The sequence below is a fragment of the Stegostoma tigrinum genome, chromosome 24 (genome assembly GCF_030684315.1).
Source record: "Stegostoma tigrinum isolate sSteTig4 chromosome 24, sSteTig4.hap1, whole genome shotgun sequence".
Lineage (NCBI taxonomy): Eukaryota > Metazoa > Chordata > Chondrichthyes > Orectolobiformes > Stegostomatidae > Stegostoma > Stegostoma tigrinum.
Window position 1 is genome coordinate 1,258,322 of NC_081377.1, and position 19,737 is coordinate 1,278,058.

The window sequence follows — 19,737 nt, forward strand, 5'->3', positions numbered from 1 at the left end:
TTGGCATCTGTAATGCTATCATCAATATGACACTACCAACAATGTTCCAACAACTTTAATGTTATGCCACCAACAATGTGATTGATGTATCAATGCGATACTGAAAAGTGATTTATCATCGGTAGTGTACTATCGTCAGTGTGATACAACAAGATGACATGACCAACAGGATCAAAGTCTTGTGTTCCTGACTGTTGTCATCGTGTGGGGTGATATAATGAATGTACTGTCCTGAGAGAGCAACAATTGTTGAGCACAAAGGTTACAGCACGCTGTCCAAGATATTTCAATTGCCCAGGCTAGTGGAGATGGTTCCAATCCAGTGCAGCACATTTGTGAGAATGACCTTTAGGACTGCTTAAAATGCCCAACTGCTGCTCAGTGCACCTTCACATTACATGAAAAATAAATAAAAACAAAGTCTGCAAGGCCCAACCCAGCTGGGATTCTAGCCAAGCATTCAAAATGTGATACAAATAGTTTTTTGTGTTACAGCTGGACAGTGTCTAGGTACTCTCAATGGTTTAACAGTTGAAGAGAAACACCACAGTTCTGACTTTCCCAAGAAAATAATTGCTTTCTGGTCTTAAATAATATTTGCAAGGAAAGGAAAATGGTTTCTGTGTTCTTTTGTAAATCAGACTTTCAGAACATACTGTACACCTCTCTATATGGTTCAGGATTACCTCTGACTGCTGAGTATATGTCAATGAATTAGATAGAACATTAGATTGTTAGACTTGTTGTCAATTTACTCAATTTACTTAAAAGGGCGAAATGAACCTTCTGAGCTGCCTGTAACATTTAAATTTTCTTAGTCATTCCTTGTGCTGTGTTTAATATTGTTTGAAGCTCATTGGGAGCAGAAATTTTGTCTACAACACCTGTTATACAAAAATCAGATGTTTGGTTCCACTGAGCTAATGAGTAGGCAGTAAATCCACCATATCCACTCGGGGTAGTTTGACAGAATGGAAAATTTCAGTGTGAAATGGCTCAGTTCATGGCACTCTTCCTTCAGTCAGAAGGAGGTTGGTTTATATCTCATATTTGTCAGAGTGAGAATACAGAGCAATGTTGAGGGAGATAACTACCTGATGTTCACACGGACGTTAAAGATCCCAAGGCACAATCTGAAAAGCAGGGAGTTCTCCCAGTGTCTCAACCAATATATTTTTCTCAGTCAACCCCACCAAAAATATACATTAACATCTTATTGCTGTTTGAGGTTCTTTGCTATCTTCTAATTGCCTGTCAGATTTGCCTGCAGAACAGTTATTGTGCCTGAAAGCAAGAGTGAAGCAACCTGAGATGTTTCAGAGGTGATAAAGTCCTTCTTTAACTGCGCAGCCTGTCTCTAACTAGCAATTTAAAAGCACAATACACAGTAACAGAACATAGCTGAGGGGCACAGATATAATTGCCCTGTCTGTGATCTTTAAACACTTAAAAGAGTGATAATTCAGTGGAATTTACACCCCTTTAAACTTGAAGGCAAAAGGGTCTGCATGATAATTAGCTAATGATGTCCTAACAGCAGCACCACCACCTTTTGCAATTTTGTAGGTAAGTTATTGGTTTGTTGCTGATTAGTTACAAGGATAGCAAGAAGTCTGCCTTCTCTCTTTTCTTTTGTTCTTATTTGCTATTCCTCTCCTATCACATACATTAAAATGAGAAGAGATCTCTGAGCAATGATCTCACTGTGAAGCAAGTTTGTGTATAATGCCCATGAGAATATGCTTTGAACAGACAGCTCAGTATTTAATTTGGATTTCTGGTTAGCCACTGCCTATTTGCATCTGTGAATGAGATTACAGCTGGTACCTGAATCATACGGGCTAACAAGAAACAGGGAGCTGCAATTACTAATTGTATACTACTTTTTTAAGTATAGTTACTGGGTTCCTTATAAAACTCAGTCTTATTCTTTCATTTAATGTGAACGAAATATCAGATTGAGTTTGATTGCTTGGATTTTACACTCTGCTTCCTCTCTGAAGGCACCTAGAACTCACTGAGAGTCCTGCTCTAATGTCTTATGCGAAGGCCGCACTTGGATTTGAAAGTTTCTGTTTGCCAGCATTTCATTTCACAGCACTTCATATACAAAGCTATAATTCACATCATTATATCTCAAACGTCAGTAAGTCCACCACCAGACACCTCATATCCCTCCCCAAATTAAAAACAGGATTTGATTCAATTGTTCCTCATGGATCTTTCATAAATCAGCATTTTTCCAGTCCTTTCTTTAACATTCTGTCTTGCTTCAGGCATGATGTCTCTAATGCTGTCCAGAAATGACACTAAAATACCGACAGCCAAAGACAAACGGTCACACCTTAACAGAATGTTGACCTTGGCTACAGTCCTGAGAATTTGATTGAAATCTTTCTTCAGTCCAGCTTCTGTGAATATAGTGCTAAATCGTATTCAGCTTGACCTTTCACGTGATTCCTTTGGTGCAGAAAGCTAAGCAAAAAACCAGGGATATCAGACACACTTTGAATACGAGAAACAATTTCATTGGAATGTTCTGAATAGGAAATTGAAATTCCTTCACAATCTTGAAATCTTATTAATTTCTTTTAGCCAATGTTAAATCTTTTACTATGGATTGCCTTGTGCACTACTGAGTTGGGGCTGGAAGACTGCAAAAAGCTAGATGGAAACCTGTCACAGGCCGTATTGATGAATTATGTTTGCTGTTTCAGAATCATAGGAGACATCAAATATTTTTACTCCCACTTTGGACAAGTAATTGTCTTCGAGGTCACAGAAGATATTCTTTGATGTGTTGAGATTTGTTCTTTGAAAGTTGATCATTGGTATTAAAAATACATCATTAAATTAAAATGCAAAACAATAATGATTGCTTTTAAGATGTCTTCTTAGGTTTGTTTGTGCCAATCCACATAACCACGTTCAGTCAGGTTATAAATCAGCCTGGGTCACCTGGACCTTTTAATCACCTTACTCTAGATTTGTGGAGGCAGATATGTTCAACGTCTGGGTAGACATAGAGATATCTGTAGTGTCCACTGGGCTGTGATAGTCAGAGGTCAGGTCCTGGTCAATTAGAGGAATGTTCATTGCAGCCAGAGTCAACGCTGTCACTGAACCTTTGCTTAAACTCTGGCTATAGATCATCAACAACATGTCCAGCTTTTGTTCAATAGATTGCACCTAGAATATACAGAGAAAAGACAGTGTAAATATAGGGTGAAACAAGGATACAGTGAGAGAAAACTACTAATGTTCACAGTGTTCAAATGTCAAAATGGAGATGTAGTCAGTAGTGATGTAGTAATCTGTAATCAGAGCTTGTTCTACCATTCACTTTGATCATGCCTGATCTGTGACTAAACTCCATATTACCCTTGCTCCATACTTTTAAATACCTTGGGTTAAAATATATTGATCAAACTCAAGATTTTAAAATTAGTTGCTGTTTCTGGAAGAGAATTCTATACTTCAGCAACCTTTCTGTAGAAGTGCTTCCTAATTGTACTTCTAATTTTTAGAAAATAGCCTATTGTTCTAGACTTGCAGTCAGCAGAAAGAGTGTACTTACAACTCTTTTATCAACTTTATCTAATACCTTGAAAACTTTGATCAAATCATATTTAGTGTGCTAAATTCCAGGGAAAATGATATTAATGAAAGATTCTCCTGATGTTTTGATGGATGAGTGTTGATGTCAGAGTTATACATTTATAGACTCTGAGATTTACCTTCAGAATGTCTAATTCAGGAGCATTCAATGGTAGATGTTTTCGTCATCAGCTAACTGTCGAAAGATTTTTAGCATTCTGAATAGCATGGTCTTGATAGGAGCAGAACCTTGCAGCAACTTTAATGTTAGGAATTTTGTCCTGCAAATTACATTTCAGATGAATTTTAAATAGTGAAGCAAATTAATCCAGTATTTTTATGAGAGACTGATTGGTTGTCCATATCTCACAGCCAAAGAGAAATTACATGAAAATCACCGTTCTGTAGATTTTTATCTGTGTTCTGAGACAAATCCCTTGCTCTCCTCAAATCCTGTCAGTTAGCCTACTGAATGCTGAGCATATTTCTGCAAGACAAGGAGAATATGCCCCCAAGGTAGCAGAACATTTGAATTGAGTTGAGGGGTGTATCATTGATTGTGATTGGAGTACGTGGTTAGGGATAAATTAGGTGTAAAATCTCTGTCTTTTTCAGACTTACTGTAATGCTGAAGCATTCTGAGGACTGGACAGGGCAGTCAACAAACAGCTGGATGTCCTTACAGGGTGTGCACTATGATAGTAAGGTTGCCAACAAACTGGAGTTCGCTTAATAGCTGCTCTGTGATCTTTATGCAAGCCTTCAGCCTTTCCAGACTGAAGTTGCTGTTTACCCTGAGCTGAACGTTGTCTCTTATGTTGAGATCTTTGAAAGAAAAGTAAATGACAAACAGACCTGGAGCCTCATTAATGGCATTGGTGACAGGAAAAACATCTCATGAGGCATTATTCTATATTACACTGACCATTACACGACCATAAAATAAGAAGTAGATCAAGTAAATCAATACTATATAGAGATCCACTTTCTCTTATAGGCTTTTTTGTAAGTTAATGTGCTGCATAGATTGTATTGATCAATCTGCATTAAGCCATAACGGAGAAAACCTCATGCTGTCGACCAAGTCTGTAAAATGAATGAGAATCCTGTCACAACCTAAACATTAGCATATATCAGACTACGTTAATGTAGGAAGTAACATCAAAAGCCCTATGATGCAGAGGAAACTTAGGAAGCTTGACTATCCAAACAGAACTCACCAAGAAACGGGACAGGAACAATAATCACACACACAGGTTGGTGATCTCCCAGAAGATAACAGAGATACTGAAGATTCTTGGAATAGGTTAATGTATGTCACTCATAGCACAGCCTCTGACATTATTGGATTCATCAAACTGACGCAAGCATAACCAAGATATAGACGAACCAACAGGTAACCTAATAACCATCAATCAGAACACAAGCTCCAGACCAAAGGAAGTGCAATGAACAATGTACAGCAGGAGAAGCTGATGGTATTAAAAGGTTGCCAATAAGCATGACCTCTATGAAAGTCTGCAATCTGTCTATGGCCCCCAAACTAGTATGACATCCATCCCCCTAGTGGACATTGATCAGCTCCAAATGAACAGATGTAGCATTGTCTTTCTTCAGCAGAGAATTTTAACAATCTCCGAAAGCAAAAATCTACAGTGTGCAAAGACGTCACTGAATCAGTCCTATAGCAGTATATTCTGGATGTGTTTGCCCTTGTTCAAATTCAAGCTGACGTTACCATGACCATAAAGCCATTGTCTGTAAATAAGTCTCCAAGCATCAACGCATTCTCCTGAAGTATTCAAATACATGGCGGAGCTCACATGGTTAGGCCACTTTTGCTTAACCTGGAGTCAGGGCATTGTGTTTTCAGGTTACAAGAATGTTTTAATAACTCACCTGTACAAATTGGAGAAAAGCAAATTAATCTGTGACAATCACTGTGGTATTTCACATCTTTATACTGTGGGAAAATTCTTGCAGGGCTTTTTCTGAAAACCCAGATCGGGCATAATTTTTTAAGTCTATATTGCACTCCATCCATGGTCAATTTACCCTTCCTAGGTTGCGGACCCCAGAACTGTTCACAGTAACTTCAGTTGTGGATTTGCACCCGCAGCATAACTTCTAGTTCCTTGTTTTCTAGTCCTCTAGGTATAAAGGCCAATATTCCATCAGCCTTGTTTATTACTTGCTGAATGTGTGACTATATTTCCCAGTTTACACAAATCTGTACTCAAATCCTGCTATGGCAGATGGTAGAATTTGAATTCAATACAATCTGGGAATGAAGAATCTAATGACATGTTAGGAAAAACCCATCTGGTTCATTAATGCCCCTTGGGGAAGGAAACTGCAGTTTGGCCAAATCTGGCCAAATCTGACTCCAGTCCCGTGGCAATCATAGAACATAGAACAGTACAGCACAGAACAGGCCCTTCAGCCCACGATGTTGTGCCGACCATTGATCCTCATGTATGCACCCTCAAATTCCTGTGACCATATGCATGTCCAGCAGTTTCTTAAATGACCCCAATGACCTTGCTTCCACAACTGCTGTTGGCAACACATTCCATGCTCTCACAACTCTCTGTGTGAAGAACCCGCTTCTGACATCCCCTCTATACTTTCCTCCAACCAGCTGAAAACTATGCGCCTCCCAAATCCCGACTCTGTCCCTGCCCCTCCCCCACCATGCACCCGCCGCCATTGACCATGAGGACACGGCCGGAGACCCCACCGATGACGTCACATCTGCCTCCGCCGGCCACAGAACTTCCGGAACCGCTGCTGCAGTCACCACCTCCACGTCCAGGTACAACACCCCACACACCACCCTCACCTCAGCTGCTGCCGCCCACCCCGATCCTCCAACCGCTGACGGAACCCCGCCCACGGTCGACGCCAACAGAACCCCGCCCACGGTCGACGCCGACGGAACCCCGCCCACGGCCGACGCCGGCGAAACCCCGCCCACGGCCGACGCCGACGGAACCCCGCCCACAGCCGACAGAACCCCGCCCACGGCCGACGGAACCCCGCTCACGGCCGACGACCTCATCGCTCACCCCACAACCTCCACAGCCAGCAACCCCAGAGAAGACAGCCACACTGAGCCCTGCCGCATCTTCACCATCCCCCCAGACCTCCCACTGACTGAAGACGAACGGTCAGTCCTTAGCAAGGGGCTCACCTTTGTCCCCCTACAACCACACATCAACGAATACCAGTCACGGTTGGACATAGAGCAGTTTTTCCGCCGTCTTCGCCTCCATGCCTACTTCTTTAACCGGGAACCCAACCCTCCTTCCACTGACCCCTTCACCCGCTTCCAACACAAGTCCTCCTCCTGGACACCACCCCCAGGCCTCCTACCCTCCCTCGACCTCTTCATCTCCAACTGCCGTCGAGACATTAACCGCCTCAACCTCTCCACCCCTCTCACCCACTCCAACCTCTCCCCCGCAGAACAGGCAGCCCTCCGCTCCCTCCGCTCCAACCCCAACCTCACCATCAAACCCGCAGACAAGGGTGGCGCAGTGGTAGTATGGCGCACTGACCTCTACATTGCCGAGGCCAGACGCCAACTCTCCGACACCACCTCCTACCGCCTCCTCGATCATGACCCCACACCCGAGCACCAAACCATCATCTCCAACACCATTCATGACCTCATCACCACAGGGGACCTCCCACCCACAGCCTCCAACCTCATTGTTCCCCAACCCCGCACGGCCCGTTTCTATCTTCTTCCCAAAATCCACAAACCTGCCTGCCCTGGTCGACCCATCGTCTCAGCCTGCTCCTGCCCCACCGAACTCATCTCCACCTATCTGGACTCCATTTTCTCCCCTTTGGTCCAGGAACTCCCCACCTACGTCCGTGACACCACCCACGCCCTCCACCTCCTCCAGGACTTCCAATTCCCTGGCCCCCAACACCTCATATTCACCATGGACGTCCAGTCCCTGTACACCTGCATTCCGCATGGAGATGGCCTCAAGGCCCTCCGCTTCTTCCTGTCCCGCAGGCCCGACCAGTCCCCCTCCACCGACACTCTCATCCGCCTAGCTGAACTCGTCCTCACACTCAACAACTTCTCTTTTGACTCCTCCCACTTCCTACAGACTAAGGGGGTGGCCATGGGCACCCGCATGGGCCCCAGCTATGCCTGCCTCTTTGTAGGTTACGTGGAACAGTCCCTCTTCCGCACCTACACAGGCCCCAAACCCCACCTCTTCCTCCGGTACATTGATGACTGTATCGGCGCCGCCTCTTGCTCCCCAGAGGAGCTCGAACAGTTCATCCACTTCACCAACACCTTCCACCCCAACCTTCAGTTCACCTGGGCCATCTCCAGCACATCCCTCACCTTCCTGGACCTCTCAGTCTCCATCTCAGACAACCAGCTTGTAACTGATGTCCATTTCAAGCCCACCGACTCCCACAGCTACCTGGAATACACCTCCTCCCACCCACCCTCCTGCAAAAATTCCATCCCCTATTCCCAATTCCTCTGCCTCCGCCGCATCTGCTCCCACGATAAGACATTCCACTCCCGCACATCCCAGATGTCCAAGTTCTTCAAGGACCGCAACTTTCCCCCCACAGTGATCGAGAACGCCCTTGACCGCGTCTCCCGTATTTCCCGCAACACATCCCTTACACCCCGCCCCCGCCACAACCGCCCCAAGAGGATCCCCCTCGTTCTCACACACCACCCTACCAACCTCCGGATACAACGCATTATCCTCCGACACTTCCGCCATTTACAATCCGACCCGACCACCCAAGACATTTTTCCATCCATTCCCCTGTCAGCTTTCCGGAGAGACCACTCTCTCCGTGACTCCCTTGTTCGCTCCACACTGCCCTCCAACCCCACCACACCCGGCACCTTCCCCTGCAACCGCAGGAAATGCTACACTTGTCCCCACACCTCCTCCCTCACCCCCATCCCAGGCCCCAAGATGACATTCCACATTAAGCAGAGGTTCACCTGCACATCTGCCAATGTGGTATACTGCATCCACTGTACCCGGTGCGGCTTCCTCTACATTGGGGAAACCAAGCGGAGGCTTGGGGACCGCTTTGCAGAACACCTCCGCTCAGATCGCAACAAACAACTGCACCTCCCAGTCGCAAACCATTTCCACTCCCCCTCCCATTCTCTAGATGACATGTCCATCATGGGCCTCCTGCAGTGCCACAATGATGCCACCCGAAGGTTGCAGGAACAGCAACTCATATTCCGCCTGGGAACCCTGCAGCCATATGGTATCAATGTGGACTTCACCAGTTTCAAAATCTCCCCTTCTCCTACTGCATCCCTAAACCAGCCCAGTTCGTCCCCTCCCCCCACTGCACCACACAACCAGCCCAGCTCTTCCCCCCCACCCACTGCATCCCAAAACCAGTCCAACCTGTCTCTGCCTCCCTAACCGGTTCTTCCTCTCACCCATCCCTTCCTCCCACCCCAAGCCGCACCCCCAGCTACCTACTAACCTCATCCCACCTCCTTGACCTGTCCATCTTCCCTGGACTGACCTATCCCCTCCCTACCTCCCCACCTACACTCTCTCCACCTATCTTCTTTACTCTCCATCTTCGGTCCGCCTCCCCCTCTCTCCCTATTTATTCCAGTTCCCTCCCCCCATCCCCCTCTCTGATGAAGGGTCTAGGCCCGAAACGTCAGCTTTTGTGCTCCTGGGATGCTGCTTGGCCTGCTGTGTTCGTCCAGCCTCACATTTTGTTATCTTGGAATTCTCCAGCATCTGCAGTTCCCATTATCTCTAAAACTATGACCCCTCGTGTTAGCCTTTTCTGCCCTGGGAAATAGACTCTGGCTATCAACTCTATCTATGCCTCTCATTATCTTGTATACCTCAATTAGGTCCCCTCTCCTCCTCCTTTTCTCCAATGAAAAAAGTCCGAGCTCAGTCAACCTCTCTTCATAAGATAAGCCCTCCAGTCCAGGCAGCATCCTGGTAAACCTCCTCTGAACCCTCTCCAAAGCATCCACATCTTTCCTATAATAGGGCGACCAGAACTGGACGCAGTATTCCAAGTGCGGTCTAACCAAAGTTTTATAGAGCTGCAACAAGATCTCACGACTCTTAAACTCAATCCCCCTGCTAATGAAAGCCAAAACACCACATGCTTTCTTAACAACCCTGTGCACTTGGGTGGCCATTTTAAGGGATCTATGTATCTGCACACCAAGATCCCTCTGTTCCTCCACGCTGTCAAGAATCCTATCCTTAATCCTGTACTCAGCTTTCAACTTCGACCTTCCAACATGCATCACCTCGCATTTATGCAGGTTGAACTCCATCTGCTACCTCTCAGCCCATCTCTGCATCCTGTCAATGTCCCGCTGCAGCCTACAACAGCCCTCTATACTGTCAACGATACCTCCAACCTTCATGTCGTCTGCAAACTTGCTGACCCATCCTTCAATCCCCTCATCTAAGTCATTAATAAAAATTACAAACAGTCGAGGCCCAAGGACAGAGCCCTGTGGAACATCACTCACCACTGACTTCCAGGCAGAATATTTTCCCTCTACTACCACTCGCTGTCTTCTGTTGGCCAGCCAATTCTGTATCCAGACAGCTAAGTTCCCCTGTATCCCATTCCTCCTGACCTTCTGAATGAGCCTACCATGGGGAACTTTATCAAATGCCTTGCTGAAGTAAATTGACAGTCATTGACTCTTAACTGCCTGTTGGGCAATTAGGGATGGGCAATAAATAGTGGCCTAGCCAGTGGTGCTCTTGCTCCGTGAATGAATAAAAAAAAAGTGGAATCATTAGTCAAAGTATTCCAGAACTCAATGGATTCTGGAATGGTTCCAGCAAACTGGAAAACTGCTAATGTGACATTACTGTTCATGAAAAGAGAGAGACAGAAAGGAGGAAACTATAGGTCAAGATAGCAAAGTGTGGAGCTGGATGAACACAGCAGGCCAAGCAGCATCTCAGGAGCACAAAAGCTGACGTTTCGGGCCTAGACCCTTCATCAGAGGTCAATTTGTTTAACATCTATCATTGGGAAATTGCTAAAGACCATTATTAAGGAAGGAACAGCAGGTCACTGAGAAAAGCTTAAAGCAGTCAAACAGTCAATAAACATAATTTTGTGAAAGAAAAATCACGTTTGACAAATTTGCTGGAGTTGTCAGAGGAAATAACAAGCAGAGTTAAGAAATAGGAACTGGTAGACGAAGTGTCTTTGGACTTCCAGCAGGCATTTGATAAGGTTCTATTGAATAAAATGTAACTATACAAGACATCAGCTCATGGCATTCTGGGTATAAATTCATATGAATTGGGAATTGGATAACACACAGGAAACAGTCAGGATTTATGGGTCTTCTTTAGGATGGAAAGAAATAACTAATGGAGTCCCCAAGGATCAATCCTAGGGCCTCAATTATTTACTATTAATGACATGGGCAGAGTGTAATATATCCAAATTTGTTGATGATACAAAAATAGGAGGAAAGGCATATTGTAATGGAGACGTAAGGAATCTGCAGGAGCGTACAGATAGGTTGAGCCAGTGGACAGATGGAGTTTAACATAGAAAAGTGTGAAGTCATGCACTTTGGTAGGAAGAATCAAAAGTCACACAATTATTTGAATGGAAAGTGACTTCTAATAAAGTACAATAAACAGGGATCTGGGTGTTCCTGTGCATGAAATGCAAAATGTTAGCATGCAGGTGCAGCAGGCAAATAAGAAGACAAATCGAATTTTGGTTTTTATTGCTAGGAGCTTAAAAATAGGGAACTCTTATTACAACTGTTCAGGCTGCTTGTGAGGCTGAGTGCTATGTATAGGTTTAGTCTCTACATTTAAATAAAGATACACTGGTGTTGGAGGAACATTTAAAAGAGATTCACTAATCTGATCCATGGGATGAAGGGGTTGACTTATTGAGAATGGCTAAACAGTTAAGGATTTTATTCATTACGGCTTAAAATAAACTGAGGGGTGAATTTATTGAAACACACAAAATTCTTGGTATGGCTTGGTAGGGTAAACTTTAAGAAGATGTTTCCACTAAGTGTGGAAATCTCAAACTAGGGGACATAATCTTCCAAAATTCTATTGACCTTAGGAGCTGTACCCAGAGATTGGAGGGTGGTAAATCTAACTCCAATATCTAAAAAAAGGAGAAAAAAACACAGAGAAGTACAGACCAGTTAGCCTAACATTGACAGTGGGAAACTGCTAGAGTCTATTATAGAAGACAATGATAACAACGTTTGGAAAGATTAATGGGATTAGACAAAGTCAGTATGGGTTTAGGAAAGACAGATCAGCTTAACCAATCTTCTGGAGTTTTTTGAAGGGAGAACTAGTGGAAATGGTAATCTGGATTACAAGAAGATTTTGATAAGGTCACATATAAGAAGCTAGGGGACAAAATTAAAACATAAAGCCCTGGGGAAAATATATTGGCATAGATGGTGAATTGGTTGACAGACTAGAAACAGTGAGTGGGAAAGACAGAATATTATATAAATGGTGATATATTAGAAAGTATGAGCGTATAATGCAATCTGGGGGTCCTTGTACATCAGGCAATGAAAGTAAACAGGCAGTAGCAGCAAGCGGTCAGGGAGGCAAATGGTATATTGACCTTCATTGTAACAGGATTTGAGTTCAGGTGTATGAATTTCTCACTGCAATTACAGTGAAGACTGGGTGGGCCTATACTGGGATATCATGCATAGTTTTGGACTGCCTATCTAAGAAATAATATACTTGCTGTAGAGGGAGTGCAGTAAAGGTTACACGGCAAAACCAGGGATGGCAGGATTGTCTGATGAGAGGTTGGGTTCACTAGGTCTTACTCAGTAATTTAGAAGGATGAAAAGGAATTTGATTGAATCAGATAAAATCCTATAAGGGCTAGGCAGGCTAAATGCAGGTAGGATTTTGTTCCCTCGTTGGAAGTGTAGAACCAGAGAACAGTCTCAGGATACAGGGAAGACTATTTAGGAATGAGATGAGGAAACATTTATTCAATCAGAGGGTGGTCAACTTGTGAAATTCTTCACCACAGAAAGATGTGGAGGCTGAGTATATTCAAGAAGAGTATTAATATATTTTAAGATTCTAAAGGCATCCAAGCAGGAAAAGACATTCATATACAGGATCAGCTATGACCATATCGAAAAATTGCAACCAGCTGAACTGGCTGAATGGCCTAATCCAGCGACATAATCATTTCATTACCAAGCCTCCTTTTTCATTTACTCATGGGATATGAGTGATGACAGCTAGGCCAGCATTTATTATCTGTCCCACTTTGCCCTTGAGAAGGCAGTGGTGAGCTGCCTTCTTGAACCACTGCAGTTCACATGGTGTAGGTGGACCCTTAATGCCGTCAGAGAAGGAATTCTAGCATTCTGACCCAGCAACAATGAAGGAATGGCAATAAATTTCCAAATCTGGATGGTGAATGGCTTGAAGGGAAACTTGCAGGTGTTGGTGTTTTCATGTATCTGCTACCCTTCTAGATGGTAGTGGTCGTGGGTTTGTAAAGTGTTGTCTAAGGATCTTTGGTGAATTTCTGCAGTGCATCTTCTGGATAATACACATTGTTGCTACTGAAATCTGATCGTGAAGGGAGTGGATGTTTATGGATGTGGTGCCAATCAAGCAGGCTGCTTTGACCTAGATGGCATCAAGCTTCATGAGTCCTATTGCAGCTGTACTCATCAAGGTAAGTAGGGAGTATTCCATCACACTCCTTGTGCCCTGTAGATTGTGGAAAGGCTTCAGGGAGTCAGGAGGTGGGTTACTTATTGCAGGATTCTGAGCACCTGATCTGCTCTTGTAGCCACTGTATTTGTATGGCTACTTCAGTTCAGCTTCTGGTCAATAGCAACCCGAGGGATGTTGATAGTGGAGGATTTAGTGATGGTAGCATCAGTGAATATCAAGGGGCAGTGGTCAGATTGACATTTGTTGGAGATGGTCATTATCTGGCACTTGTGAGACATAAATATTACTTGCCACTTGTCAACCCAAGCCTGGATGTGGACTAGATCTTATTATAGTGGAACATGGGCTGCTTTAGTACTTTAAAAGTACTGAACATTGTGCAATCATTGGCAAACATTCCAATTCTGATGCTTTGATTTAGGGCAAGTCATTGATGAAGCAGCTGAAGATGGCTGAGCCAAGAACACTACCCTGAGGAACTCCTGCAGAGATACCGGAGCTGTGATGACTGTTTAGTAAGAAACACAACCACATACTTTTGTGCTGTGTATGACTCCACCCAGTGGGCAGTTTTCCCTCTGATTTCCACTGACTGCAGTTTAGCTAAGGGTCCTTTGTGCTGCAAATGGCCAAATGTGGTCTTGATGTCAAGGAGAGTAATTCTCACCCATCCCCTTGGAATTCAGCTCTTTCATTCATGTTTGAACAAAAGCTGTAACTATGTCAGGAACTGAATGGCCCTGGTGGAACCCAAACTCAGCAACAGTGAGCAGATTATTGGTGTTTTCGCCTATTCCATTGATTCTATATGTGAAAGAACATAGAGGTGAAAGGTCTAACATTAAGGTGAGAGATTCTGTAAACACTGCAATATCAGTTAACAAGAACAGTCATAGAGTCACAGAGATGTACAGTATGGAAACAACCCTTCGGTCCAACTCTTCCATGCTGACCAAATATCCTAAATTAATCTAGTCCCATTTGCTAGCATTTGCCCGTATCTCTCTAAACCCTTCCTTTCATGTACCCAGCCAGATGCCTTTTAAATGTTGTAATTGTACCAGCCTCGACCACTTCCTCTAGCAGCTCATTCCACACATGCACCACCCATTGTGTGAAAAAGTTGTCCCTTAGGTCCCTTTTAAATCTTTTCCCTCTCGTCCTAAACCTAGTTCTGGACTCTCCCAACAACAAAACCTAGTTCCCTCTCATCTAAAACCTAGTTACCCTCTAGTTCTGGGCTTTCCCAACACAGGGAAAAGACCTATCCATGCCCCAAAATTTTATAAACTTCTCTAAGGTCACCCCTCAGCCTCTGGTGCTTCAGGAAAAATAGCCCCAGCCTACTAAATCTCTCCCTATTGGTCAAATCCTCCAAACCTGACAACATCCTTGTAAATCTTCTATGAGCCCTTTCAAGTTTCACAACATCTTACCTGCAGCAGAGAGACCAGAAATAAATGCAGTATTTCAAAAGCGGCCTAACCAATGACCTGTACAGCTGCAAAATGACCTCCCAACTCCTGTACTCAATGCACTGACCAATTAAGGCAACTCTGATACAATTTTAACCTCACTGTGAAGCCTCTTCCAGGGACGCCTAACCTGAAGAGGTTACCCTCCTCCCTCTGGGCATACCTCAGGGGTTCTGTCTCCCATTGCAAATCCATCTTCGATCCACTTCCCCCTCTCTCCCTATTTATTTCAGAACCCTCTCCCCCTCCCCCATTTCTGATGAAAGGTCGAGGCCTGAAACGTCAGCTTTTCTACTCCTAAGACGCTGCTTGGCCTGCTGTGTTCATCCAGCTCTACACTTTGTTATCAAGCATACCGAGTGCTTTCTTCACTATCCTGTCTACGTGCCCACTCCACTTTCAAGGAACTATGAACTATCTGCAAACTTATTAATTGTACCTTCTACATGCAAATCCAAGATATTAATGTACATAACAAACAGTAAGGGTCTTAGCACTGATCCTTATGGTACATCGGTGGTCAAAGCTCCCAATAACAAGAACAACCTTCCACCGCCACCTTTTGCCTCCTATTTGCAAGCCAATGTTGGATCAAGTTGCTCACTTTCCTTGGGTCCCATGAGCCTTCTGGATTGGCTTTCCATGTGGGACTTTGTCAACAGCCTTATCGAAGTCCATATAAACTAATCAGCAGCAATACCCTCATCGATATATTTCATCAGCTTTTCAAAAACTCAATTAACTTACTCACTCAGGATCTCCCTCCAACAAATCTGCACTGACTATCCCTGATCAATCCCTGCCTATCCACGTATTGATTGATCCTGTCCCTCAGAGGTTTTTCCAATAGGTTCCCTACAACTAATGTCAGACTAGCTGTCTGTAATCACTTGGCTTATCCTTGCTGCCCTTCATGAACAAAGAAGCCACAGTAGCTCTCCTCCAGATATTTGATACTTCATCTGTTGCCATAAAGTATTAAATATCTCGACCAGGCCCCAGCAGACCTCTCATCAGGCACTGGTGATTTATACAACATTATGCCCAGTAAAACATCTAATATCACCTCCTTATTAAAGAGGACATCTAACTGAAAGGAGTGAAATTTAGATAAAGTACCAGCAGCATGTTGGTAATAATCGAATGTGCTGCATGAGTTTCAGTGGAAAATGAAGGATAAAAGTTTGCTTGCTACTTTCTGAAGCTATGGACTTTTCCTGTAAAAACCAACTCTGTCCCAATGCTTGCATGATCATAGCAGGTAAAGGTTGAATTGATTCCTCAGAGGTATTCCACCTAGTTTTGATTACTATTGTTCAAAGCATTTGAAGAAAGCTGCGGATAGGGTTTGGAGAAGATGAAACACTTAAGATGTTACTGGCCAGGCTTCTGCCTTACGTTTGAGAGGCTGGGGGAAATCCTCTGATCTGCAGGACAGTGATGACTCTCCTCTCCGCAGATTCAGTTGGTATCAAATGGACTATTGTGGTGTTCAGTGCAGCACTATGTTCCATCTATAAGTAAATTACCTGTTTTTCCACTTTTATCACCCGTCCCATCATGCTCAACTCATCAAAGGGTTCCAGTTCTGGTGCGATTTTCTCTCCTTTTTCACGCAATTTCTTGTCAGTGGGCATTTGGCCTTTCCCAATGATTTGGTCAACTCTACAATGAAGTAAAACATCAAAGTCAGCAAAAATCAAAACCATGTCTGTATTTCTTCCTGTTTATTATGCTCAAGAAATTTAAAAAAATCCAAGGCTTGTGGCAGAACTGCAATTCTGTTGGGCCTTGCTCATAGCAGGAAGCTTATTGGAAATTAGTGAATACTGTGTGCACTTTTATCCAACTATTGATTTGATGGTCAGAAATATCAAGCAACTTTCTTGCTAAGTGCTTTATGTAAGAGGTCAACATGATTGTGCGGGGCAAGGAATATTTTTCATTTTATCTTGCTTAAGCTTTTGAAAGATGTAGTTAATATTGAAGATAACAGGATTTTAAAAAAATTAAATTTGAAACAATACAAAGAACTTTTTCCTAATAACATACAGATACATGGCCTAAGTTTAAGAGATAATGGGAACTGCAGATGCTGGAGATTCCAAGATAATAAAATATGAGGCTGGATGAACACAGCAGGCCAAGCAGCATCTCAGGAGCACAAAAGCTGACGTTTCGGGCCTAGACCCTAGACCCTAGAGCTCTCTGATGAAGGGTCTAGGCCCGAAACGTCAGCTTTTGTGCTCCTGAGATGCTGCTTGGCCTGCTGTGTTCATCCAGCCTCACATTTTATTATCTTGGCCTAAGTTTAACCTCTTTTTCAGTTTTAATGTGAAAGGGCCTGGTTTACTAGACCTCAGTAAAACCTTACAAGTGAGGTTCATGAGAAAGTCTTTTTTCAAAAAGTGACTTTCCATCTCTGCTACTGAGTCAGCAGGAACAGGAGTTTTTGCTTTGGAAGGGATACAGAAAAGCTTCATGATAATGATCTCGGGGATGGGGAACGTCAGTTATGCCAACAACTGGATAAGTTGGGACTGTTCTCCTGTGAGGAAACATTTGAGAGTGGAGTCGATTGAGATGTTCAAAATCAGGAGGGGTCTTGACAGAGTAGATAGGGAGGTACCATTCCCATGGGTAGATGGATCGAGAATCAGCTAAAGGTAATTGGCAAAAGAAGCAGTTAAGATATAAGGAAAACCTGCTCAGACATCAAATGGCTAGGGTCTGGATGCACTGTCTGAATTTGGTGGAGGTAAATCAGTCATGGTTTTCAGGAAAAATTGGATAAATTTCCAAGGAGAAAAGTATTTGCAGGGCTACAGGCAAATCGTGGGTTTGTGAGCCCAATTATGTTGCTCTGGCAGGGAGCCAAATTGGCTGAATGATCTCCTTCTGTGCTATAATATGTTAATAATCACTTTCAGTGACCAGCCATTAGGGAAGGACCATTGTTTGATCTGTTCTATGGCAGCAGACCCTTGAATCAGGTGAGAACAAACGTACCTGGACTGGAGGCTCTTGATTCGGCCAAGCATGTCCAGATGACCAGCAGAATATTGCTCGATCACATCTTTTACGTCATATGGTCGCAAAGTCTCTTTAAACTTTCTCTTTGCTACAAGAAATTTCAGGATCCTAGAGGGAGAAGAGAGTGAAAAAGCATTTGGGAAATGCAGCAGTAGGTGCTTTCATATTGAGAACTATTTGTTTACAAGCTGAGAGACCAAGAGAACAGCTATTAAATAGTTCAGTAATATCTAGAACATTCCACGCCAGCACGTCCCCTTTTATTTTCCCAACAATTTTCTGGGTTTTTCAATTAGATTCACAGTTATAAACTCAGCAGAGTGCCAGTCCACCGAACCATGAGAACACATTCAAGTGTTTCATTGCAGAAAGTAAATGGTCCGTGATAAACAATAGCATGAATTCAGCAAAGGAGGACCCAAGAAAAACTGATAAAGAAAGGGAAAAATACAGTGTGAAAGTAAGTTAGCTAGGAACATTAAAATAAACTTCAATTAGTATGTAAAAAGGAAACAAAGGCAAACAGAAATTTGGGTCTATTACAGATAGAGACAGGAGAATTTATTACAGGAATGAGTAAATGACAGCAATGTTAATCAAATACTTTGAATTTGTGCTTACAGAAGAAGGTACAAAAATAGTTGCCATAAACAGTTGAGAACGAACGGTTTAGTGAGAATGGGGAACTGAAAGAAATTACCGGTAGTAAAAATGTAATTCCAGAGAACTTAATCAATTGCAAACTGATACACCTTCTTGGACCCATTGATCTACATAGTGCTGAAGGAGATTGCTACCTTACAGAATTCTACAGATTCTGGAAAGGCTCCTGAGGAAGAAAATGGAAGTCCCCTTTTTTAAGAAAGGAGGGGAAGAGAAGCTGGGGAATTATAGACCTACTATCCAACAAAATTAGGCAAAATGCTAAAATCTACAACTGACACTGAAAAAGCAATAGTAGGGTTGGGAAGAGTCAATGTGAAATGGAAACTACATTTGGCAAAGCTGCTGGAGCTTTTAAAGGATATATCCAGCAGAATTGATAAGAGGGAGTGAGTTCACGTTCATAGGATAACCATAGAATTCCGACAGTGTGGAAGCAGACCATTCAGCCCACTGACCCTCCAAAGAGTGTCTCACCAAGACCCACCCCCTACCCTATCCCTGCATCCTAGACACTGTGGCCAATTTAGCACGGCCAATCCACCTAGCCAGCACACCTCTGGACTGTGGGAGGAAACTAGGGCACCTTGAGGAAACTCAAGCAGACTCAGGAAAAACGTGCAAACTCCACACAGACAGGTGCCCAAGGCTGGAATCAAACTCAGGTCCCTGGTGCTGTGAGGCAGCAGGGCTAACCACTATACCACTGTGCCACCCCTGTTGTGTGTCTGGCTTTCATTACGGTCCCACACAAGAAGTTATAAAGAAGATTTTGAGAAATTGGGTGAATATAACAATGTGGATTGAAAATAAGTTAATAGACAGAAAACAGAGCATAGAAGCATTGAACATAGAGAGGCAGCACAGCAGTTAGCACTGCTGCCTCACCATGTGAGGGGCCTTGTTCCAATTTTAGCCTTGGATGACTGTCTGTGCGAAGTTTGCACATATTCGTGTGTGTGTGTGTGTGTGTGCTTCCTCCTACAGACCAAAGATATACAGGTAGGTGGACTGGCCATGCTAAATTGCCTACAGTGTCCAGGAATGTTTAGGTTAGCCATGGTAAATACAGGGTTGTATGGTATGAGTCTGGCTGGGATGCTCTCCAGAGAATTGGTGTGGACTTGTTGAGCCAAATGGCCAGGTCCCACGCTGTTTGGAATTTTTAAAAAGAAACTAATTTTCAACAAGTCAGGCTGATATTAGTGAGTGGAATTGCCCTATGAGGA

General features: G+C 43.6%; 1 protein-coding gene across 1 annotated transcript in view; it reads right to left on the bottom strand.

Moving 5' to 3' along the window:
• Window positions 1-2,681: 2,681 nt before the first annotated feature.
• LOC125464871 (potassium voltage-gated channel subfamily KQT member 4-like) overlaps window positions 2,682-19,737 on the bottom strand; it is a 534,184-nt gene continuing 517,128 nt past the window's right edge. Inside the window, exons 11-13 of the mRNA XM_059654245.1 lie at window positions 17,822-17,953; window positions 16,342-16,477; window positions 2,682-3,189 (exon numbers count right to left, since the gene is read on the bottom strand). Coding sequence (XP_059510228.1) covers window positions 2,977-3,189; window positions 16,342-16,477; window positions 17,822-17,953 — 481 coding nt within the window. The 3' untranslated portion in view covers window positions 2,682-2,976. The remainder of the gene's footprint in view (window positions 3,190-16,341; window positions 16,478-17,821; window positions 17,954-19,737) is intronic.